This window comes from Pagrus major, chromosome 5 (assembly GCF_040436345.1).
Source record: "Pagrus major chromosome 5, Pma_NU_1.0".
Lineage (NCBI taxonomy): Eukaryota > Metazoa > Chordata > Actinopteri > Spariformes > Sparidae > Pagrus > Pagrus major.
The window spans coordinates 18,219,623-18,245,976 of record NC_133219.1 but is presented as its reverse complement, the minus strand read 5'-3'; the positions used below and the strand labels follow the sequence as shown (position 1 = coordinate 18,245,976).

Genomic DNA, 26,354 nt, shown 5'->3' with positions numbered 1-26,354 from the left:
CTTTATTTTTCACAAATATTGGTTCAAGTCTGTAAGAATGGTGATGCTAGTGGAACAGGAGCTAGCTTGGCAAAGGGGGCTCCTGTGTCGTTCCTCTTTCTTAAAGCGAGTAATCCTCCTGTCATTTTCTCTTATCTTTGGCCAAGTCAGCTGGGTGGACTGGATCTCTAACAGGCGGTGCGACTCTCCTGTTTACATTTTTTCTTCCCCTAGCTGCCTTTTCAGCTGCAGGCAGCTGACAGCGAGGATAACTGGCTACTGAAGCCGTGGATGAGCATCACGGGGAGGCGTCAGAGACTGAAATCCGCCTGTCACGGTTAACGGTGACGGTGCTGTTTCTGTTTCTGTTTCTGTCTCTCTGTCTGTTAATCTGACTTTGAAGCAGCTCTGTCTTTATCTCGCTTCTTGTGGTTGCAGACATGAGCGGAAGAGTAGGAGACCTCAGTCCTAAACAGGCTGAAGCACTGGAGCAGGTAAGTGTTGCTCATTTATTTATTTTTTATAGATCAGTTGTCAGCCATTGTTAAGAACAATTTATCTTGCCAGGTTATGAAAAATGAAGGGAAAAAATGTATTATATATATATGTGTTACTCATTTTCTCTATAAAATGTGAAATAAATAAATAAAATGAATAAATAAATGAAGAGAGAGAAAAAAAAACTATTAGTACAATGTCCCAAAGCCCAAGATTATCTATTTCAATGTCTTGTTTTGCCAGACCAACAGCCCAAACCTCCCAAAATGTTCAATTTCTATCATATATGACAAAGAGAAGCATCACAACCTGACATTTGAGTAGCTGGAACCAACAAATATTTGGCATTTTTACTTGAAAAATTACTAAAATGATTTATCAATTATCAAAATGATCAACCAGTTAGTTAGATGCTGCAGCTCTCAACTCTCACCTGTTATTTTTAACACCATATAACTGTTATGCAAAGCATCGGTAAAAACTATAAATGCTTTGCCTTCTCAGAAATATTTTCCAGGAAGCACACAGTGAGAAGTCAGGGGGAGGGGGGATGTAGTCATACTTTAATTATAAGTGACAATATTCAACATGATGTCCCCAAATTTCTGATTATGTCCGAGCACAAACCCAAAGATATTTACTGTGATGTAAGGAAAGTGAATCGTCAAGACATTCGAACCAGTGATATTTTGGCACTTTTGCTTGGCTAATGATTTAAATGATCAGCAGATAATCAAAATTGTTGATTACTTTTCTTTCAGTCGACTAATGGATAGATTAATACATTTTTGAAGCTCTAGTTATATTATTCCAATATAAATATGCTCCAATTTTATATCAATCAAAGCTAAGGCAGCAAAGCACAGTGTTCCTGAAACAATAACTGATTTTTGGTGAGTAAAGATATACGTCAGTCAAAGTTTCTTGACATGCTTTATTTGTTTTCATTTGTTGTATTTTGTTTTTGTGGTGGACTTCTCTCAGGCTCAGTTTTCTTTCAATGAAACTTAACTAAATGTTCAGTGTTAGTGCCACTTTTTATTTTAAGTTTGGCTTTCCCAGTTTGGGGTTGGAGAGCTTGACTGTCCTGCACGGAGCTCTGACTTTAACCTCATCCAACACCTTTGCGATAAATTTGAATGTTGGTGGAGACCCAGGCTTTCCTGCACAACATCTCACTAATGTTCTTGGGAGAAAATCCCTGCAAACATATTTCAAAATCTTGTGGAAACCAGAAGAGTGGAGAAGACTGTTATATCAGCAAATTAGATTTTTAAAAAATCTTTATTTATGAAATACTTTCTCACATTTTATAAGCAAATAGGTAGATCAATCAAGAAAATAGATTTTTGCTCAAGTGTCCACATACTATTGGCCATGTATCCCAGTTGAAACCTAAAATATTCTAACACACGTTTTGTGTCCTGGCTGTTTTTCTACCCATGCAAAACATGTTTACAGATACTCATTGTTGAACGTTGGCATTAAAGTGTGTAAAATAATTAGTCACCGAGTCACAAGTTTCAGCAGCACTGGGAAATGAAACCTACTAATCTGAAATGAATGAGTGAAACTATAAATACCTTTCAACAAAGAAAAGTACTGTATTTCTCAAGACTGTTTTTTTACCTCCAGGGTAAGAACTATAACATATTAGTTAAAGGCTTCCCTGAAAACTTGTCGATCATGTGTCTCTTCTTCTCTCCTTCCTCTGGTCACAGTTTCGAGAGAGGATACAAGACATTCTTCCTCAACTTCCTGCACAGCATGACCACTTCCTGTTACGTTGGCTCAGAGGTGAGTTGAAAATCATGATGCACCTGCTCCTTTAACCTTACCAAAGCCTACCTCTCAGAAAAAAACCCTCACATAATCCTGTGCTGTTATGGTAAATTTGTGATAATTAGCCTGTAATCATTCCTATTCGAGGGTGAAATCTGACGGAGCTGTTGTGCTTGTGCAACAAGCAGAAACTGCAGTGGTTTATTACATAAAATGACATGATGTAAGCATCCCTATTAGCAGTGGTTGAGAAAGAGACTCACGTGATTTTCACTCCAGCGCACGATGCTCAAACCACAGCTGACAAACCAAGGTTCCTATTCAGCAGCGGCTAAACCAAACCAAACCAGGATTGAACTTTTCAGACTAAAGTTAATCGATTCCTTGACTCTGATTTTCCTCGGGTAGGCTGAGACATCTTATTTGCAGGTCTTGAAAAGTCAGAGAATTCAGTTTCCTCACAAAAAGCCTTGAAAAAGTTATCAAAAAGTCTTTAATTTAATTTGAAATATATTTTTGTATTTGGTTGCGGGCTTTCAGGACACACTGGTGGATAGGGCATGTGAAATATTTTCCGTTTTTTCATACTATGGCCAGCATGAACAATACAACAGGTATTAAATTGAATGCAATGTGGTATTAAAAAGTCTTGTAACTTGGTGGACCCTGCAGAAACCCACGCTGTGGTTTCATGTTCAGACACTCGAAGAAATGGGAAGCATTGATTAAAGGAGCCCTTGTGCTGATTAGTTCTGGAGCAGAGGTCTAGCACTCCGTGTATCTGGCTAATCCAGGGCTAATCGCATTAAAGGTGCACTACGATGGACGACAGCCCATCTGCCAGGAGACACTCTGCCGCCGTATTTCCCTCCAAAGTCGTTTCACAACAAGAGCTAGGAGGCACGTCGTCCTCTTTAACGAAGTCTTACTAAACGGTCATTGCCAAACGCCTCTCAGAAGATTAGCGTCACAGCTCCAAACACGGACAATGAGGGTCTGTTTGGCCTGTTTGTATACGCTCTGAATGATTCAAGTTATTTCCCTTTTAATATGAATGTAAAGATGATCCCATTCAAGCTGTGGGAAGAGTGAGGATAGCTCAGTCTAGTTCATTGATTTAAAGCAAATTGCCCGAGGTGGCACTCAGTGAGCACTAATGATTGACCTTATAACAGAATCATAGAATAGAGCCTAACTGGGCTTTTGCGGGGTTTTGCAAGTTCAAAATGAGATTGAAGTTAGAATTTACCAGTTTACACACAGTAAAACATAGGTCGCAGTTAGAGCTAAGGTCTCTTTAGTTGTTCTGTTTTTTTCAAGAGATATAAAATCCATCACTTCTTGTACAGTAGCTACTTTTTGTCCATGAAAGAACTGCTTGTAACACCAAAAACATAAAAGATTTCAGGAACTGCTTTTAGACTAGCTGACGGAAGGAAAGAGGAAATTAGTACATAAAATATCATGACATATATGCCATATTCCTGGAAATTAAGGCAGTAAATTATGTGAAAGATCCAGGCAGACCCAGCTTCTCCCTCCCCAAACAACCCACCTCCTCTTCTTCCAACCAAATGCATGTTTTCCGTGTCTGCTGTCAGATGATTCACAGCTTTGAGTGGAGCAGTATTTATCTCTGAGGAGCTCCACCTTAAGAGATAAAGGAGCCGGGGTAGATGATAGTTCAGTCAGTTTATCAGTTGTACTGCAGTATGTGAAGACAAAGTATTACTCTGGAGTTAAAGCTACATTTTGTACCAGAGTTCAGTGAAATGGACAGAAACTTCTGAACACTGCTGTCCAGTTTTAGTCACAAGTCACATGAGTAGACTGTGACCCTGATTGTCTCAGTCTCAATGTTGTGATGACAAAAAATCTTCCTCTTCTTCCTCTTCTTCTTCTTCCTCCTCCTCCAGTAGGGCTTTTAGAGTGATGTATTAACAGACCACAACATGGTCACAAAGTCCCTCCTATCCCATTTTATAATGGCAGTATCATCAAATGTTATCAGACAATGAGCTGAATGGGTTGTACTCGTACCAGGAGCCTCTATCACAGCTTGAGATAACCTTATTTCAGATCATAAAACATCACTGTTCGTTCAGAGATCTGAGGAGGAACACTGACTCTGACATCACCTTAAAAACATAGCACTGTCCTGTTCTGCACCCCCAGATTGTTTCACACACACTCTTAAAGAAAATCACCTGGCATTTTTTGATTAGAATTAATAGGAGATCCGTTTCTATGTTGAGAAGCTGCAGGAGAGCCACCCTTGGCGCCATCCATGGCTCTGCATGTTAGTCGTTAAAAGTTGCAAAATCCCTGTAATTATCCAGCAGCCTGAGGCATTCGGAGCATAACACTTATTAGTAATTCAAAATGATACATGGCCTGGTCATGAGCCAGAATCTGCTTTGTGCTTTTGTAAATTTAAGTCCCTCAATGTCCTAGTTAAGGTGCCAGGATGGAGCATTAGGTGCAGCGTAATCCACTGTTGGAGTAAGTTGTAAGTCTCACTTCTCGTCCGCAGCAGAACTGTTGTGCTTTTCCACCAGACTGTCAGCAGCAGAGCTAATCACCTTAGATGCAGCTTATATAGAGTGTCAACTCTCTCCTGGAGCGTCATACTGACACAGTGGTTTTAATACTGACCGTGTTAAAGAGGAGGAGGTTATACAAGTTTATTCCCAGAGGGCATCAATAAAAAGGTTACAGTTTAAGAGATTCTTTCATATTTTAGTCTTGGTTTGATGCATGTCATTGGATGGAACAGAAACCTTTGAAGATCTCTTGTGTAATTGTAGAGACACAAGACCACATTTTAGTCAATAACTGGTTGCTTCCATAGACACCTATTCTGTTGGTTGTCTAAGACTTTGACATAATGTTTTTGATGCTGCCCTTGTTAGACCAAGTAGGCTCAAACTACAGCCGTGACAGGACAGGCTCTGGTAGGATGCATTACTTACCTAAAACCTTAAACTCAAACGATGTGCTTCAAACCTTGCTTTTATTTGTAGTTATTGGCGTTTCAGGCATTTTCTCTTTAAGCAGGTTTGGATATAAAATCAGCGAGATTTCCAAAAATCTCCCCAACACCTCCTCCTCTGCTTTCCTGACTGAATGACTGACCTGTTTTAGCCGTTTAAAAGAGTTTAAAGGGACAGTTCACGCCAAAGCTCAAAGCACAAAAATAAAAATACATTTTTGAAATACTGAACAGCAATGTTTCTTTTCCAGAAATCACCAACCGGTTACTCAAGATAATCCCCAGACCTTGTTGTGAGCAGTTTCACGTGGCAACTATTTTCTTTCGACAGAACTACAACCACCAGCCATCTGCTACAACACCTACTCATGGATGAGAGGCTAGCTAGCTAAGTTAGCTACAGTGAGCTAGATATCTGTACAGTTCAGCGAAAAGAGGACGCTGTTAATGTTTACATCCCGTGTTGTCATGAGCATGAGCCTTTCATCCATGAGTAGATGCATTCTTGTGAAATGTCATTTATCATTTAACACTAATGTTAATGACAATGATATTTATCATCCTTCTTTTTTCTTTTTCAGCCAGAAACTTCAATATCCAGAAGTCTGAGGCCATGCTGCGAAAGGTATCTCGTTCAGCAGAACTTTCTTTTTTAGTCCCCACATGTGTCATTCTCTTGTAGAGATGCAATATATTACAAATCATGTACTGGATTAAAAATCGAGGTACAACAACCACAATGTCCTCCCTTCCTGTGACTAATTGGTGTTGCGTGTGAAAGTGCAGTTAGCACTAGGAAAGACTGTTCAGACCATCAGCTCAGTACTGGCCGCAGATTAGAGTGGGGCTGTGTTGTAAAGGTTCGCTGTGGTGAAACTGAGTCATCATGGCAGCCTGGGGAGATAAGATATAGATAGCAGGGATTAAATGATTACTTAAGATGACAGAGTACGATTTACAATCACCTCACTTAAAGCTGCACAAACTGATTTCTGTCCACTAGGGGGCAGACAAAGCATTAACATATTGATGTAGCCACGCACCCTATTTTTTAAAGCAACATTATGTAACTTTTTTACCTTAAAATAACCATGTTTGTAGTTAGCACCTACATTACATCTGACAAATTGTTATAGACCTGGGATTTGTATTGACGACCGTGGTGTTGCACTCAAAAACTGGGGGGGGGGGGGGGCGCTGAATTGCACAAAATGCCAATTTCTACATAACAAATTAATCTAATAATCTACAAATGAGTCGAACTACGTGGTAAGCAATAACATTGTCACTTTCCTGAACTAGCACAAGGCTGCTTGTTAGCCAAAGCCGACAGCTACAGTAGTTGTTTGCTCAGGTTACTGAGCTGCCTCTCACAGACAACGTTTACTGTGTTGTGGTTGCTTATATTCTTGAACAAACCTTATCAAACTGATTTGCTTACAATGTATTTGGACTACACCTTCGCCACAACCACCTTTTTAAGGTATCTAGAAAATGTTCTTTCATTTCTGTCCCCTCAGTTGGTGGCTGGTGGTGCTTGTGCTTGTGATCATGTGTTGGCATGTGTCTGTTTCCACAGCGCTTCATAATTGATCCCCCTCCTGCTGACGGGGCTAGTTTTACATCACCTAGCCTACTGTCTGAAACCTCATAATCCACTTAAATCACTAGATTGTGCTTGGGCGGATCTGCCACTGTACAAGCAGTCTATCACGGAGGAAGTAAAAAACAAGTTTTAATGTTCCCCTACTTACTGTATATTAATAATCAAATGATTAACAGGCACCCATCTTTTCTTCCAGCATTTGGAGTTCAGGAAACACATGAAAGTAGACATGATAATCACCGACTGGCGTCCACCAGAGGTAAAAATAAAACAACCCTATAAACCATATTTTACTGTAAGTTCAGTGTAATCAAATAAATGTCTCTGAATTCTCCTCTTGACAAATAATCCTGTACACGACTAAAGAAACCAGTGGTTTGACATCTAAAATGACTGCTGTTTGCAGGTGATAGAAAAGTATCTGTCAGGTGGGATGTGTGGTTATGACCGTGAAGGCAGTCCCATCTGGTACGATGTCATCGGACCTGTGGATCCTAAAGGCCTCTTCCTGTCTGCCTCCAAGCAAGACTTCATCAAGTCCAAGATCAGAGACTGTGAGGTCCTGCAGAAGGAGTGTAACCTGCAGTCACAGAGGGTGAGAGGCGAGCAGAGACAACACTTAGCAGTGTATATCGGAACAGAGTGAGATTATTTAGCTCAGAGAAATACAGTGAAAAACTGTATTATTTATTATGTCTACAGCAATGACTTTTGTCATTACATGTACATTTTCTATCAAAGTTTTGTATCAACCTGCGCTACCACCTTGTATATAAACAGTATGTAAACCTTTTTATAGTTTCACAGATTTAAGTTTTCCTGTCTTTTTGTCTCTATTGTCAACCAGCTTGGGAGGAACGTGGAGTCAATCACCATGATCTATGATGTTGAAGGCTTGGGTCTGAAACACTTATGGAAACCTGCTATAGAAACATACGGAGAGGTACAGAAACACATACAGTTTAATCATAGATGTCGCAGACTATTGACTATTAGGTTGGTCGACATCTCCAAATAATGTTTCTCTGTGTCACCAGATCCTCCAGATGTTTGAAGACAACTACCCAGAAGGCTTGAAAAGGCTGTTTGTCATTAAAGGTGAATTTGTTCTTCCTCCATGAAAGCATGTTTCAGTAAACAAATGATTTATCATTTGTCTTTGTTCTTTTTTATTATTATATGCTGCTTTTGAAGAGCCAGACTTTCTATCATTGCTCGTTTTTGTTTTAACACCTGTAAGCTTTTCTCCTGTAGCCCCCAAACTCTTTCCTGTGGCCTACAACCTCGTCAAGCACTTTCTGAGTGAGAACACAAGACAAAAGATCCATATCCTCGGGGGTGAGACACTGTACCTTTGTCATATTTCACCCAAATACCACATTCAGTCCAATCAAAACACTTTGACTTCCTGATGATACAAGTGCTGTTGTTTCTCTGGTTTGACAGCTAACTGGCAGGAGGTTTTACTGAAGTACATTGATGCAGAGGAGCTGCCGGCGATATACGGGGGCAAACTGACAGATCCTGATGGAGATCCTCGCTGTCGGACCAGGGTGAGTCAGTGACTGACAAGCCAAACTCCACACCCAAGGGTGATGTGTGTTTTTGGTACTGAGGTGGGCTGATGATGAGTTGGAAGAGACAAGTCTCTGTTGCAGATTCATCAGGATATATTCCCTTATATTTATTGTAGGTGGCCTCAAACAACTTGTTTCTGAGGTAATTAATAAAACTGAAGACCGAAGCTGTTAAATAAACAATAATTCACCAGGAAATGCTCCAGTAAGAGTTTTCCAATTTCCTCTTTATAGAAACTGATTCCCTTTTTAGTATGATGTGACTGATAAACTGTAAAGTTTTCCCCTGTTAATAACAGCTGCTCCGGTTTTAACAGCGACCATTTTACGGTTACACTGATTCACTGATTGCATTAACTGTGCAATTGGTGTGTGCTTAGATTGATACTATTTTTTTATTATTTTAATTTAGTTAATATTTTTTAGTGTTATTGTGTTGTTAAAGTGCTACCTTGATGAATATTTCTCAGATGGAGGAAGGTGTCAGGATATTAATCCTAAAATTACTTTGAGCAAAAGCAAAAATGAGAACCAAAGTAATAATACAGTAGTATTATACAAATGTATATTTACCAAATCCAACAGTTTATTTCATCATCCATTTATATATTATAATACTCAGAAAACACATACTATAAAGCAAATGCTCAAATCATTAAAGAACCTTGGAGGGAGCCATAAAGGAAGAATGCATGTTTAAGACAGGATAGAAATGTAAAAAGGTAAAGGTGCAGATGTTGATAATGAGACTGATAACTAAAACAATTAAAAGATTAAAGACAGTAACATTCACAGTTAGAAAAAGTCACAATTAAACCTTTAAATTGACTCAGAGGTCAACTTAAAGTTTACAGAAAGCAGTTTTTCCTAACTCGGTATCATTTTTTAACTCCTGCACGGTGAACTCTGTCTGTGAGTGTAAACATAATTATCTGGTATTGATAAATGTCAATGAAAATCACATAACATGATAAAACTAAGCTTCAATGCAATAAACTATGTTACAGTTTTCTAGGAATCAGTCACTTCAGTCAAAGAAAATGATGATTTTATTGTCACAGTACAATTACACCAAAGGTCAATGTACAGTTATTATTGCCCAGTTCTATGGACGGTTTAATATGAGGAACAGGCTATGAGGCAACTTACACAACAGTCCTGCAACAGAGCCGAGTCTGTTTCCAACAGCAGCTGATCAGCCCTCCTGTACAATCACAGCCACTGCAGTCTGCTTGCTGTGTACTACTAACATATATCGACTTTGTTTTCATAGAGTTGTGAGTCCTGCCCTGTAGTTCTTTCACTGGTTTGCATACTGTGCTCATTTAGTTTGGCAGCTTACAGCTTTGCTCTGCTGAGAGACCGGCTGGCTAATATGCATACTGTGCACCTGAAATTTGACTGGCAAACTATGTTTTATTGGAGTTCCCCTTCCCCTAGAAATATAAATAAATAGTTTGCTTTAACAGGAAAAATGCAATACCACCTCCAGGCCACAAAGGGAAAACAGTAGAAAAGATATTTTCTAAAACACCGGATCATAAAATGCTGCTAACACCAGCACAGGAAGGCTCCTGTTACACATGAACGAGCCAGTTTGATCACAGCGGGTCAGTGACAATGCAAGGGGCTATTCTGGACCGGCTGTCCACAGCAGAATGAATCAATACAGCTGACACAGATACAGAGACCCTGCCCTGATGAAAATGAGCTCAGACGTCTGGTTAAACTTCACTAGAGTCGACACAGACAATATGTGTCTGGCATACAGGCATACAGGTGGAGAAGCTTGACATTAATTTCTCCTTTCACCATCCATATCGAGTGTGTGGCGGAGTTAACTAAACATAGGTTAATGATTAAAGGAAACCATGAGCCCACTGATTATTTAGCTATAAATATGGGTGCATTTATAAATTCAGTCAGAGTGCTTTGGGCCTCTGTAGTGACGATATTTTTCATCTTTATTAAAAATGAAAAGTCCAAATAGAAAATTGAAAAGAGATATAATAAAAGATTAATATTTGAGTATACTATGAGGAATACTCGGGCTGTAATTAAACTTAAAACGATAAAGGGAACTGAAAAAGCACATTTTAAAATGTAAAATGATAATTTCAAAATATAAAGTGAGTAAATATAAAAAGAGCAAGCTTAAAGGTGCTATATATAACATTCAGCGACATCTAGCCATTTCAACATTTGCAAAACTAAAATTCATATTCACAGCTAACTTTCATGCTTCTCTAGCCTGTAAAGTTATGTACGTTGGAGCCCTTCAGCAGCTTGTAGCACATAACTCACATGAGCTAACTTGACCAGCCCGGCTACCAAAACAAAGAACAGAGAAGCTTTGATCACAACATAAACAGGAAGTGTGACTATATTCTCTGGTCAGGATGCCATTACTCATTGTTTGCTGCTACATGTTATACATGTTATCTAAACAAACAAAAACAAGGGAAACATCAAATGTGTTTCTTAAAGGTTCAATAGAAAAAACTAAATTAATTATGATTTGCAATTGCATTTCAAGTCTGTCAGGGGAAGACTTTTGTAATGAGTGGTAATGAGTAAGATTTATTTGTTTCTGTCTATGTAAAAACATCTTAAGTTTTCCCCCTCCCCCCAACAAATCTCCTAGCAAGCCGTGGCCATTTTGACCACTGAATGTAACAAGGAACTGACGCATAAAGGATGCAATTTGTGGGTTGTACCGAGCAGATGGTGTGCTATGTGAATTATAACAGGTAACAATAGAGGAAATGTTTCTGCGATTAGAGACAATCAACAAGAAATTACAAATAAGAAATGAATTACTTAATGACTCAAGAAATACGACTTCATCCACGCTTCAACCCTGCCTCGCTGCGTAGAAACAGCCTCAGCACAAGAGATGCAGTCAAACGTGAGCATGCTTTAGTGGGCAGCGTAGTATCGAGCAGCAAGCACAGAGAAAAGCAGCTTGAGTAGTCACATTTATAGATAATACTCTAGACTGACTGTGAGTTTGTCACTGTTTCTGTAGATAAATAATTGGGCCCAGGAAAGATGAGGAACAGGAAGAGAGAAATTCATTTCGGCTACGTTCAAGATTCAAGGAATTATCATGCTCAGGCTCAAAGTGTTTTCTTTTTTCTACTTTTTTTTTTAAATACACTTTTTTAGTTAGCTAGCTGTGTGTTCTTGACATTGTACTGTATTATTTTGATTAGGTCATAGGAGCTGAATTATCTTATTAAAGGAATAGTTTGACATTTTCGGAAGTACACTTATTTGCTTTCTTGCCAAGAGTTAGATGAGAAGATTGACACCACTATAATGTCTGTACAATAAATATGAAGCTAACTCCAGGAGATAACTGGCTTAGCTTAGCATAAAGACTGCAAGTGGGTGGAAACAGCTAGCCTGTTAGTCAGGAAGTAACTACGCCCATATCTCCTCCTACAATTCATCATCTTGATACTTTGGTTTGTTGGTAGTTGGATTTTGTTAGTTTCCCCCTGTTTCCAGTCTCCGTGCTAAGGTAACATTGTGTATCCCCCAAAATTTTGAACTATTCCTTTATGAATTGGGCATCATATATGGGGCTGAAATAATGCACTTATAGCATACAATTTTATACAAATTGTATGTAAATAAAACTTTTTGGTAGAGTTCAAAGAAACGTCGATCCAGTCTGTGTGTGTGCGTTTTCTGCATCATTACGGCTCATTATAGTCAGTTATTATTTCAATCTGAGAGTTAAATTATTTTAATTTATTCATTTCTAAAAACTGGATTTATTGTTTTTACATTTTCTGAGCGGTTAAAGGTGCAATATGTAAGAATTGCCCACCCATCGAATTCATCCAAAAAAATAGGGGGCGGCATATCACCAGGGTAGCAGTTAACTGCTGCTATCAGACTCTGACTGGGAGTTTGGAGCACTGGGACATTGTTGGTGTTATTTTCTATTGGGCTGTCACCTCTAGAGGTAGATATCTGGCTAGGGGCAAGCAGGTTAGCATGCAAACTTCAGTAGATGTCTCTGCAACACAATACATATATGTCCTCAACATAATGTCAAAACTGTAATTTATTCACATTCTGTTGAAAGTTTAAGTACAGTTTTAAACTAAAATTCTTACGCATTGCACCTTTAATGTCATAGGAGGAAAACTTTTGAGCCTTATACATTTTGCATTTGAGTTTTTTCTCACACTTCCTAGATTTTGTGGTTTCAGATGAGTTTGACTGCCCTTATAATAATGTTAATTTCCGAGATAGGTCTTTCTGAATGTTTCCAGGAAATTATTCTTGATAGCTGACAGGCTGTTCTTACATTTTCTTCGGTTTATTTGTGTGTATGTGTGTCTGTCATCTGTAGTATACATAATGTTAGATTTAACTGACACTCTGGATTAAACTTGTCCACATTACTACCCTCTGTTGGTTGAATCATGTGCTGCATTGTACAGTACTGGAAAACCACAGAAGTTGATTGGTCTTATATTTATTTTATTTATGTGAATAAAAGGAAAAGTGGAACTAGAGAAACATTTTCTCCCTTTTGTGCAAAACCTGTAAAATAACAAGCACTCAGACATGTCACAAAATCACAGTAAGTGATGGGTCTTTCCCCATTTCTCCTACCCTCAAACTTTCAACATTTCATATTTTAAGGTTTTTGACACCCATATCCTAACTCTGTTCATGCATGGTCTCGGCTGCAGATAAACCATGTCGGCCCAGTTCCCTCCTCCTACTACGTGCGGGACCATGTTAAGGTGGACTACGAGCAGTGTATGAGCGTCAGCCGAGGTTCCTCCCAACAGCTGGAATATGATATCCTGTTCCCGGGCTGCGTTCTCAGGTCAGTGGTGCACCGCAAGTTTTCTCACAGTGGCAGAAATATAAAGTTATCAAGTCATTTTAAAGTCAAGGAAAGATTCACTGATTCCAGCTTGTTAGATGTGAGGATTTGTTTCATTCGCTGTTTTATATCATTGTTAATTGAGTATATCTTTGAGTTGTGGACAGTGCTCTTTTCATACAAAGAAAAAAGGAGGTTTGTGGCCATAATTTGCAGACATAATTAAAATGAAGTGACAAAATAAGTTTTAGGTGATAAACAAAAACCAAACATTTATTAAAACTGTTAATTATCAATATAAGAGTAGAATAAGGAGTATAAACAATAATTAGGTCTGTTAAGGATTAAATTCAGTTTTTTTCCCTCTCAAAGTTACTTATTCCATGTCCTTTTTAACTTTAATCAAAGTATAAAAAAAGTAAGGGTTTATTTAAAGGCCAACCGTTTCAACACTAATCTCAGTAGCCTAATCACATTAACAGATACATTTCACATAGTAATGTAGTTTTTTAAATAAGATTTATTGAAAGTTATAAAAGCAAAGTTGAACTAATTTAAAAATTTTTTCTTCAATGTGGGCAGATGGCAATTTGCCACTGAGAGTGCAGACATTGGCTTTGGGGTGTTTCTGAAGGCTAGAAAGGGCGAATGGAAGAAGGCAGCTCAGATGCAGGAGGTCGTGCCCAGCCAACGCTACAACGCCCACTTAGTGCCCGAGGACGGATCACTGACCTGTGAGCGCCCAGGAGTCTGTGAGTAACCTACAACACTCAGCATAGACTCGTGCTCAGTATGCAGAAGTGTCAGTGCAGCATTAGATCGAATTCAGCCGTGTAGTAAATATTCTGTTCTGTTTGTCTTCCACAGATGTTCTCAGATTTGACAACACTTACAGCATTTTCCAGGCCAAAAGAATCAGCTTCTCCGTTGAGGTCCTGCTCCCAGACCACTTACAGTCCCCACAAACCAACGGGGGGTCCAAAAACCATGTACAAGCTGAGGGCAACAGCCAATCATAACCAAGAAGTTGACACAATGTGCCACTTCCATGTTGTCGGATCTGTAATGTAATTAGTAAGCACAGCCTGAGAGACTTGATTTGAACAGGAACCCCAACATGCTGTCAGAAAGCAAAAATTAAAAGTATTTGACTCGTGTAAAGATCGGATGGTTTGACCATTGAATCATCTCTAAGGATGACCTGTTCCATTTGGAAACATGGCCAAAAGTATGTGGACATATTTTGTGCACTTTTGGTCCGAGGCGTCTTAGTGTCTAAATAGTAGTAGAAATATTAATGCTATGACATACAGCGATATATAAGACAACTCCCTGCAGCCAGGTTCCAACATCTGGTGGAAAGCCTAAATCGAAACGAGTCGAGTTGTTGCTATGAGATGTTTGGCAATCATAAGTGTCCACAAGTGTTGTCCACATACTTCTGTCCATATGGTGTAGCTTAACATTTAATGTTTGGTTGACATGTTTGAGACATGAGGACCCCTGGACACAGATGTTAACGGGGCTCTGTGGAACTTCAGTGTTGTGCTGGTAGCCGGTCGTTTGTTTATGTTAGCGGACTCCATTTCTAAGCTAACGTTAGCTACATAGAGAGACACTGACAAGAGGCACTCGAGAACGTTCATAGAGTCACATCCTTCACGAAGAAATCCACAGTCCAGGAGCATTAAACAAATAAAACTAATCGCCCACAGGCTTGTATAGGCAACCAAGTAAGACACTTTTCACACCACGTTACAATCCGCTCACATATGGGTTGGATGGGAGTCTGAGAAATTGCCTCAAGTGATGTCACATGAGTCAGGTTTGAGCCACATCTGGAGGTGGCCAAGGAAGAAGAATGTGTGGAATAAAAACAACGATATCTGTCAATGTTATAGGATTGCAACGCACATTAAAATTGGTGGACTATCCTCACTTATGTGTTGACATTTTCCAGTTTTATGTATGTATATGTATATGTATATGTATATGTCTCTCGTGTAAAAATGTTTCAAATAGGCACCAAATGAGTTATGTTAGTGCTACCGTAGCCTGCTTTAATGGTATGATATGTAAAGTAGGCCACCACACTTTAAAAATCAAATAAAAGTAGCACAGAGTGACAGAGTTTTTAATCCTCTACGTACAAAACAGAGGATAAATGTTTTATAGATTAATTTGCCATGTCAATAACAGTGTAAGCATTTCAGTTAATTTATATAGAATACGTTTCAAGACTTAAGGAAAGAAGAAATCGTCTCTCACTTCTTCTGCCTTAATGCAAATTTGATCACAGGTTTCCACACTGAACATTCCTTTATGTCATAATTACACATGGAAGCTTAACGAATAATTTTTTATAAAAAGTTAAGTTTTAATGCCCCATTTACATTTATTACTCAGTGGATGTGCCTCTCATGGTTGTCTCTTTCCCCTTGACATATTCAGATAACATATCTTTAAATATTTATTTCCTCATTCATTCAATCAATTGTCATTTTATAATGGCAAAGATTTTCAGATTTTCACAAATATTCAGTATTTAAGTAACAAGTGTTAATAACAATAGTCATGTCAACTCATTTGCAGTGAATATAAAGTATGTTACTCACTCACCAGACAATTACTGAATGTAGACTTGAGGCAGAAGTTATTTTCATATTTATATTGCAGCAGCATTGAGAGACTTCTGCAACAACCTGATAAGTACGAGTGAAACAAAATAAGCCTGCTGTCATGGTCATGCTGTCTGGATTGTCCAAACAGTGTTGATAAAAATCTTTTTCACATGTGATGAAGATGACATAAACTTGAAACAGTTATAAGAGAAGTAAATAAATCTGTTGAAAAGTACTCAGAGTGCCAGCTGAATGTTTTTTTTAATTGCAGGTTTTGCATGAAACGTCTCTTCAACCTCTCTGTCTTATTTTAACTGTCAAAGCTTTGTTTCATCAGGACATGCAGTGTGTGTGTGTGTGTGTGTGTGTGTGTGTGTGTGTGTGGTGTGTTACACAAATTACAAACACATTACATGGAGAGATCTGAAGTGCCTGATAGAAGCATTACACTCAGCCCTGCCTATCGATTACTAGCACAATATATACTCACAATATAGCTAACAAGTTAGCAAAACAGACAGAGAGGAAATTAGTATTCATTGGAGTTTGTGGCCACCTGCAGAGTTTGAGTTACAATCTTAATAATTTTGAGATAAAACTCAAAATGTACCTTTTGTGACTTTCTTGTCATAATTTCAGCTTTTATCTCATAATTATGCCTTACCATGGGAATATATATAAATAAAACTATGCATTATTTGTGATTACAGTAATGGTTTTTGGTAATATATTAATGACCCCAACAGGTGTAGTATATTACTGCTTTCATGGGAACTCAGATCCCTTCATATGGTAGCTGTGATCTCTCTGGCTCCAACAGAACTCGAACCCTGGTCACCTGGGAAAGTCTCTTATTGTAGATTAACATTTATCAACATGCTCAGTTTACACCTTGTTGTCAACATGTGATGCAAGTTGAGAGACAACGTCTTGATTTAGTTACAATAATTCATGTTGTACTGACAGTGGAAAGGTGTTGTACAGGAGATAAACAGCCTGTGCAGCTTTTGTCTCAGAGTCGGCAGCAGATGTGCACTTTTAGTTGTCACACTGACTGCCGAGCAACTTCCTGGTCAAAGGTCGTTGTTCTTTGTTTTTTGTCTCCGTCTTTAAACAACTTCCTGTACAGTGAAGGTTCCAACCCCCTGCTGGTGATAACATGACTTGACAGCATTTCCTGCTGTGTGCTGAGAGCTGAGACGCCATTACAGGGTGAGATCTCTGCTGAAAAGCACTCGTTCGGAGTATTTGAAGCAATCAAGAGAAGAGACAGAAACTGGGTGATGACAAATGGCTGAGAAAATAGCTCTCTTTGAAAGTTTCCTGAGCAGCCATGTGTGTTCAGAGACTTTCAGAGGGGGGAGGTGTCCTTCTACGACCCTGACGACATGACTCACATCTACACTCACAGAGACACTTTCACTGAGAAACTCTTCCCATATTTCAGTATTGGAAATGTTGGTGATGCTAAAACTGCTGATATCAAAATCTGTCAGACTGATATTTCTCTGTGATGTTCAGGAATGTGATTTAATTGTGCCAACTTTTACCTTCAGTGTCACTGTATCATGATCGTTTGAGGCTAAATAGACTCTAAAATCATCATCACACTTATTTTTGTATCTGAAACAGATCTGATTTGATGTTGATGTCAAAGACACAAACACCTCACTGTTAAACTACAAATCAGTGACATCATCATGAGCGACAGCAGCAGCGGTGTGATGACATCAGTGGAGTGCTTCTGAATCCAGGACATCTTGTAGGAGTCGGTCTTTCAGTGAGCAGGTTTATGGAAAATGTTACTATTAAACAACATCTGTTCCTGCCTGAATTACATGTTTTCTTACAATGTTTTGTCAAAGATTTGTGTCTGAATCAACTTCATATAATCTTTGATTTTTACATTTAGTTTGCACTTGAGGAAGAGTATCTTTGACAGACTGCTTTCATTGTCATATTTATAATTCAAAACATCTTTAAAGTATTGACAGAACATGTATATGATGTTTTAAAACCAAAAACTTGATCATTTATTTCAATTGTAGTTGTTAATCTCACAAGAATCATTCAAACTGGGACATAAAGAGATAAACTTAATAACATCTAAATAAAAGTTTCCCTCTGCTTGTTAACTGAGTGTTTTATATTATATCCAACTGGATGAAATGAACACAGTCATTCAGACTTATCAGCAGAACATGTTTCCTGTTAAAGTGACTGAAAAATAAAAATGTAGTGTTGTAAAACAATTTCCTATACAGTGAAAGTTTTGTTCTGAATCAGGAGGAATGACATCCTGACTCCTCCATCTGCTGGTGACAACATGACATGACAGCATTTAATGCCGTTAATAATTTAACCTGTGAGTCATAAAAGAAAGTGAAAGTAGATTTTACGTTGTTGAACAGAGCTGAGACGCCATTACAGGGTGAGATCTCTGCTGAAAAACACCTGTTTGGAGTATTTGAAGTAATCAAGAGAAGAGACAGTAACTCGGTGAGTCCTGCTGTGAAAACTAAAACTTGAATAACAAATGGCTGAGAGAGCTCTTCTTGAAAGTTTCCTGAGCTGCCATGTGTGTTCAGAGACTTTCAGAGATCCTGTGTCTCTGAGCTGCAGCCACAGATTCTGTTCAAGCTGCCTGCAAAAATTCTGGGAACAAGCTGCAAACAAAAACTGTCCCATTTGTAAAAGAAGATCCTCAAATGAAAATCCAGGAGTGGACTTTACTCTGAAGGAACTGGCTGACTCCTTTGCTGGGAGACAGAAATCTGGATCATCTGAGGCAGAAAAAGGAGAGAAGAAGGTGGAGGTGGTGTGTAGTAAACATCAAGAAGAGCCTAAGTTATTCTGTGAGGATGAAGATAGAGCTGTGTGTCATGTGTGTGACTTTCCTCACCATGTTGGTCACAAGGTGGTTCCTGTAGAACAAGCAGTCAGTGAGCTGAAGGAGCAGCTGACATCTGACCTCAAGTCTCTACAGGACAAGAGGAACAAATACAAACATGTGGAGGAAACATACAATGAAGTGATTCAACACTCCAAGAAGCAGCTGTTGTCCACAGAGAGGCAGATCAGAGCAGAGTTCAACAAGCTCCACCAGTTCCTGAAAGAGGAAGAGGAGTCCAGACTGGCAGCTCTGAGGGAGGAAGAGGAGCAGAAGGGGAAGACTATCAGCAGAGAGATGAAGATGATGGAGGAGCAGATCTCCTCTCTGTCAGACAGTATCTGTGCTGTTGAAGAAGAGCTGCAGAAACACAACGTGCCATTCCTCAGCAGTTATAAAGCCACTCAGACCAGAGCCAGAGTCCAGTGCTCACTGCCAGATCCACAGCTGGTCTCAGGAGCGCTGATAGATGTGGCCAAACACCTGGGCAACCTGTCCTTCAGAGTCTGGGAGAAGATGAAGGACAAGGTCCACTTCAGTCCTGTCATTCTGGACCCAAACACTGCAAACCGCTGGCTCCATCTGTCTGATGATCTGACCAGTGTGAGACATGGAGACACAAAGCAGCAGCTTCCTGACAATCCAGAGAGATTTGACTTCTTTGCAGATGTCCATGGCTCTGAGGGCTTCAGCTCAGGGAAACACAGCTGGGAGGTGGAGGTGGGAGATCATCCTGACTGGAATGTAGGTTTGGTTAAAGAGTCAGTTGACAGGAAGGGAAAGATATTTGATGCACAAGAATATGGAATCTGGTGTTTGAAGCATGCTAATGGAAAATACTCTAATGGTCTTGGTAAGACTATCAGAGTGAAGAAGAGTCTCCAGAGGTTCAGAGTCCAGCTGGACTATGACAGGGGGGAGGTGTCCTTCTACGACCCTGAAGACATGACTCACATCTACACTCACAGAGACACTTTCACTGAGAAACTCTTCCCATATTTCAGTGTTGCAAAGGCTGGTGATGCTAAAACTGCTGATATCAAAATATGTCAGACTGATATTTCTCTGTGATGTTCAGGAATGTGAATTAATTGTTCCAACTTTTACATTCAGTGTCACTGTATCATGATCGTTTGAGATTAATTAGACTCTAAAATCATCATCACACTTATTAAGTCTGAGGCAGATCTGACTTGATGTTGAAGGTCACAGAAATGTTTTTTTTTTAACTGTTTCTGTTGTCTGTTGTAAATGATCCAAAGTGGTTTTTATGCACAAAACTGAAAACATTTAAACCTCACTGCTTTCAATTGAAAATTTAATTGTCACTTTTGAAAGACAATTAAGATTTTACGCCGACCTAGATCACATAAAAAAAATCAGAGTGAATTAGATTAAAAATGTACTGAGACAGTGTTATATTATCCATTCTTAAATATGATACTAATTAATTATTTTAGATTATAACTGGATATCCTGCTCAGAAGCATCTTGTCTTTAATCAGATCACAATATAACATGAACTGTATCCACTGAACCAAATATGTTGTGTGATACTTTAACTTTTATCATCATCAGACATCAGTTTTTGTTTGTCAGATTTCTGGATCTTCTGATGATCTTTTAGTTTTGATCATGTTTTAATTTCAGTTTTTACTCTTTACACTCAGAGTCTCAGTGGTTCAGAGGATCAACACACATTCTGACTCTGATTGATTGTAAATTTTTATCATCTTGTCGAGTCACATGTTGTTTATCTTTAGTGTCTCTACTGTCTGCAGTGAATTATGAAAAGTGGTTTTGATCTTCTTTGAACGTTTCCATGGAAACTCACTGTGACAATATTCACACTTAATTCATTAGTTTCAGCTGAAAATCATAATTTTAAAGATGTCGATTCATTAAGTGTTTAATTATATTTTATTCAGCCTGCATGTAAAAAGGTGGTTACTCCTGCTGTTTATAAACTGTTTACTTTTCATGGATGTCAACAAAATATTTGTTTATAAAAAAAAGATTTATTGTGTAAATTGAGCCAGCTCTTAGAATAACGTTTAAACCAGTAAAAAAAATGTGACTCCAAAATGTTGAAACTGTGTCACATCCTCAGGAGACAAACTTTACAAATCAAAGCCGTTAATTCTCCTTGTCATTATTATCTTGTTTTGAGTCAAACAGCATCATGTCATCAGTTTTAGTTTTGATATTTTCAGATCTTCTGATGAGTTATTGAGGAAACTTGTTTTAATTTAATGTTGTTTTATTTAAGTCTCTAACTCTCACAGAGCTTCTTCATGCTGTATGTGACATCTGTTGTAGTGTAAACATGATCAATAACACGAGTGGAAATGGAAAATGTTCAGTTTTTGATTAAACATAAAGGAAATACTGACATCCAATTTAGTTTAATGTGTCTTTTTTAATCATTTACATGTTTATAAAATGTAAATCAGATGGATGCAGCTTAACATGATGTGACATTAAATCACAGCTTTGATACAAAATTGTGTCAATGAGGTTGTTTCCATTTTCTTGACACACATCTGTCAAATGATCGTGTGAAAAACTACAAATTACAATAAACACAAATCATAAAAGAAAATTAGACAACAACTATTACAAGAATCCAGTGTTTCATCTGAACTCATTAAAGGTTCAATCTCCATTTTTTAATCTTCAAAACAACAAATTCCTCAGTGAAACTCTTTCAACATCAACATTTATGGACAGACCAACTCATTTAGTTAACATTTGTTTTATAAAGTCACATGACTCATGAACTGATTGTATATAAAGAAACCTGAATCAGCCTCATACCACCCTGATGAAGCTGAACAGCTGAAAATGTGAGGAATAAAACATGTCATACTGGAGAAGAGTTGTGCAGCTTGTTTAATACTGATGGAGTTTTATTGATTGTCATGCTGGTTAGTGTCTAATTTAAAAGATGGTTAAACTTTACCCTCCTACAACTTCACTGCGGGATTATAAACTCTAAAAATGGCAGTTCAACATTTAAAACAACAAGATTTGCAACTATCTTTGCATGAAATATATATATATTTTAACTCAGACTTTGTGTTAATAAAAAAACAAACAGCAGCAGAAACTTTCCAGTTGTTGATAAAGTTTGTAAAGTGAAGTTGTGACAGTGTGTTGCTCCTCAGCTCTCTTACAGACAGCCTCATTGAAGAGAGGGAGTACTGAGGCTTGTACACACACAGATGTAGTGATGGTGTCTGACATTATTTGCTCTGAAGGAGAATTCAGATTGTCACTAAAGATTTGCTTCTTTAAACAAGTTGAGTCAGTCAGCAGGACTGTATGATGCTAACACAGTGTATGAAGGCTGTAGAAATGATCAACATTTACAAGAAGACAACGTAGTTTAAGAAACGGTTTCACTGTTACATTTGATTCATGTTGTAACAGACTTAATGCAGTTTTCAGGGACAACATGCTCACATGTGCACGATGTCATCAACATTATTGAATGTACAGTATGTATACAGGATGTGACTGCATGGACACATTTTACTTCCTGTAAACGCCACAAGATGGAGACAAAGAAGACATTTTGTTCACAGCCTGCTTATTTTGAACTCTGAACATTTTATTTCCACTTTCTGTCACTTATTGACATGAATATTATTGTTAGCTGCACAGGTTGATCAACAGAAGTATCTGTATTAGTCCAGTTTTTCTTTCCTCCCACCAAACACTTTACACACAGACATCTTACTGTTAAACTACAAATCAGTGACATCATCATGTGCAACAGCAGCAGTGGTGTGATGACATCAGTGGAGTGCTTCTGAATCCAGGACATCTTGTAGGAGTCGGTCTTTCAGTGAGCAGGTTTATGGAAAATGTTACTATTAAACAACATCTGTTCCTGCCTGAGTTACATGTTTTCTTACAATGTTTTGTCATAGATTTGTGTCTGAATCAACATCATATAAACTTTGATTCTGAGGTTTAGTTTGCACTTGAGGAAGAGTAACTTTCACAGACTGCTTCATTGTCATATTTATAATTCAAAACGTCTTTAAAGCATTGACATTTATATGATGTTTTAAAACCAAAAACTTGATAATTTGTTATTTCAGTTGTAGTTGAGAATCTCACAAGCATAATTCAAACTGGGACATAAAGAGATAAACTAAATACATTTAAATAAAAGTTTCCCTCTGCTTGTTAACTGAGTGTTTTATATTTAGTCCAACAGGATGAAATGAACACAGTCATTCAGACTTATCAGCAGAACATGTTTCCTGTTACAGTGGCTGAAAAATAAAAATGTTGTAAAACTGGTTTAGTGTCAGTCAGCCTGTTGAAATGTTCAATCCTCTCCTTGTTTGTGATCATTTCTGTTCTTTATTTAGTAAAAAGAAAACATGAAAGGTTGTCATTTTTTATACATGTTGTCTTTCATTTTTGTTTTTGTCTGGTAAGCAAATGCTATACAGTGAAATTTGTTCTGAATCAAGAGGAATGACATCCTGACTCCTCCATCTGCTGGTGACAACATGACATGACAGCATTTCCTTCTGTTAATAATTTAACCTGTGAGTCATGTAAAAGAAAGTGAAAGTAGATTTGACATTGTTGAACAGAGCTGAGACGCCATTACAGGGTGTGAGTTCTCTGCTGAAAAACACTCGTTCGGAGTATTTGAAGCAATCAAGAGAAGAGACAGTAACTTGGTGAGTCCTGCAGTGAAAAATAACTTCAGTAACAAATGGCTGAGAAAAGTTCTGCTCTTCTTGAAAGTTACCTGAGCTGCCATGTGTGTTCAGAGACTTTCAGAGATCCTGTGTCTCTGTGCTGCAACCACAGCTTCTGTTCAAGCTGCCTGCAAAAATTCTGGGAACAAGCTAAAAACAAAAACTGTCCCATTTGTGAAAGAAGATCCTCAAAGGAATTTCCACCATTGAACTTTGCTCTGAAGGAACTGGCTGACTCCTTTGCTGGGAGACGGAAATCTGGATCATCTGAGGCAGAAAAAGGAGAGAAGAAGGTGGAGGTGGTGTGTAGTAAACATCCAGAAGAGACATTTCTCTACTGTGAGGACGAGCAGAGAGCTGTGTGTCCTGTCTGTGAGTTTTCTCTCCACCAGAGTCACAAGGTGGTTCCTGTAGAACAAGCAGTCAGTGAGCTGAAGGAGCAGCTGACATCTGACCTCAAGTCTCTACAGGACAAGAGGAACAAATACAAACATGTGAAGAAAACATACAATGAAGTGATTGAACACTCCAAGAAGCAGCTGTCGTCCACAGAGAGGCAGATCAGAGCAGAGTTCAACAAGCTCCACCAGTTCCTGAAAGACGAAGAGGAGTCCAGACTGGCAGCTCTGAGGGAGGAAGAGGAGCAGAAGGGGAAGACTATCAGCAGAGAGATGAAGATGATGGAGGAGCAGATCTCCTCTCTGTCAGACAGTATCTGTGCTGTTGAAGAAGAGCTGCAGAAACACAATGTGCCATTCCTCAGCAGTTATAAAGCCACTCAGACCAGAGCCAGAGTCCAGTGCTCACTGTCAGATCCACAGCTGGTCTCAGGAGCGCTGATAGATGTGGCCAAACACCTGGGCAACCTGTCCTTCAGAGTCTGGGAGAAGATGAAGGACAGGGTCCACTTCAGTCCTGTCATTCTGGACCCAAACACTGCATACCCCTGGCTCCATCTGTCTGATGATCTGATCAGTGTGAGATATGGAGACACAAAGCAGCAGCTTCCTGACAATCCAGAGAGATGTGAGTTCTTTGCAGATGTTCATGGCTCTGAGGGCTTCAGCTCAGGGAAACACAGCTGGGAGGTGGAGGTGGGAGATCATCCTGACTGGAATGTAGGTGTGGTTAAAGAGTCAGTTGACAGGAAGGGAGAGATATGTTTGACACCAGAATATGGAATCTGGTGTTTATTGCATCGCAGTGGAAAATACACTAATGGTGCTGGTGAGACTGTCACAGTGAAGAAGAGTCTCCAGAGGATCAGAGTCCAGCTGGACTATGACAGGGGGGAGGTGTCCTTCAACGACCCTGAAGACACGACTCACATCTACACTCACAGAGACACTTTCACTGAGAAACTCTTCCCATATTTCAGTATTGGAAATGCTGATGATGCTAAAACTGCTGATCTCAAAATCTGTCAGACTGATATTTCTCTGTGATGTTCAGGAATGTGAATTAATTGTTCCAACTTTTACATTCAGTGTCACTGTATCATGATCGTTTGAGATTAATTAATTCATCACTAAAATCATCATCACACTTATTATTAAGTCTGAAGCAGATCTGATTTGATGTTGAAGGTCACAGAAATGTTTTTTTTAACTGTTTCTGTTGTCTGACATAAATGATCCAAAGTGGTTTTTATGCACAAAACTGAAAACATTTTAACCTCACTGCTTTCAATTAAAAAGTTAATTGTCACTTTTGAAAGACAATTAAGATTTTACGCCAACCTAGATCACATAAAAAAATCAGAGTAAATAAAGTTTGAATTAGATTAAAACTATACTGAGACAGTGTTATATTATCCATTCTTAAACATGATACTAATTAATTATTTTAGATTATAACTGGATATCCTGCTCAGAAGCATCTTGTCTTAAATCAGATCACAATATAACATAAACTGTATCCACTGAACCAAATATGTTGTGTGATTCTTTAACTTTTATCATCATCAGACATCAGTTTTTGTTTGTCAGATTTCTGGATCTTCTGATGATCTTTTAGTTCTGATCATGTTTTAATTCAGTTTTTACTCTTTACACTCAGACTCTCAGTGGTTCAGAGGATCAACACACATTCTGACTCTGATTGATTGTAAATTTTTATCATCTGTTGTCGAGTCACATGTTTGTCTTAAGTGTCTCTACTGTTTGCAACAAACTATGAAAAGTGGTTTTGATCTTCTTTGAACGTTTCCATGGAAACTCACTGTGACAATATTCACACTTAATTCATTAGTTTCAGCTGAAAATCATCATTTTAAAGATGTTGATTTGTTAAGTGTTTAATTATATTTTATTTAGCCTGCATGTATAAAGGTGGTAACTCCTGCTGTTTATAAACTGTTTACTTTTCATGTATGTCAACAAAATATTTGTTTATTAAAAAAGCCGTAAACAAAAGAAGATTTATTGCGTTTTTTTATGTTTAAACCATAAAAAAATTGTGACTGCAAAATGTTGAAACTGTGTCACATCATCAGGAGACAAACTTTACAACTCAAAGCCGTTAAAACGCCTTGTCATTATTATCTTGTTTTGAGTCAAACAGCGTCATGTCATCAGTTTTAGTTTTTGATATTTTCAGGATTTCTGATGAGTTATTGAGGAAACTTGTTTTAATTTAATTTTGTTTTATTTAAGTCTCTAACTCTCACAGTGCTTCTTTGTGCTGTATGTGACATCTGTTGTAGTGTAAACTTGATCAATTACATGAGTGGAAATGGAAAATGTTCAGTTTTTGATTAAACATAAAGGAAATACCAACAGTGCAGTTTAGTTTAATGTGTCTTTCTTAATCATTTACATGTTTATAA

At 38.3% G+C, this 26,354-nt stretch overlaps 3 protein-coding genes across 3 annotated transcripts; all 3 read left to right on the top strand.

Moving 5' to 3' along the window:
- The first annotated feature begins 217 nt into the window (after positions 1 to 217).
- Positions 218 to 15,227, top strand: sec14l8 (SEC14-like lipid binding 8). The gene is made up of 12 exons (XM_073465764.1): positions 218 to 473; positions 2,199 to 2,274; positions 5,833 to 5,876; positions 7,054 to 7,116; positions 7,264 to 7,452; positions 7,705 to 7,800; positions 7,895 to 7,955; positions 8,112 to 8,195; positions 8,304 to 8,410; positions 13,150 to 13,289; positions 13,872 to 14,041; positions 14,157 to 15,227. Exons 1-12 carry the CDS (start codon positions 420 to 422, stop codon positions 14,306 to 14,308), a joined length of 1,236 nt encoding a protein of 411 aa, XP_073321865.1. The 5' UTR covers positions 218 to 419; the 3' UTR covers positions 14,309 to 15,227.
- Positions 15,228 to 18,381: 3,154 nt separating this feature from the next.
- On the top strand, positions 18,382 to 21,194 carry LOC140996030 (nuclear factor 7, brain-like). Its single transcript, XM_073466238.1, has one exon. It carries the CDS (start codon positions 18,447 to 18,449, stop codon positions 19,869 to 19,871), a length of 1,425 nt encoding a protein of 474 aa, XP_073322339.1. The 5' UTR covers positions 18,382 to 18,446; the 3' UTR covers positions 19,872 to 21,194.
- Positions 21,195 to 23,441: 2,247 nt separating this feature from the next.
- Positions 23,442 to 26,309, top strand: LOC140995349 (nuclear factor 7, brain-like). Its single transcript, XM_073465316.1, has one exon. It carries the CDS (start codon positions 23,542 to 23,544, stop codon positions 24,970 to 24,972), a length of 1,431 nt encoding a protein of 476 aa, XP_073321417.1. The 5' UTR covers positions 23,442 to 23,541; the 3' UTR covers positions 24,973 to 26,309.
- Positions 26,310 to 26,354: the final 45 nt, after the last annotated feature.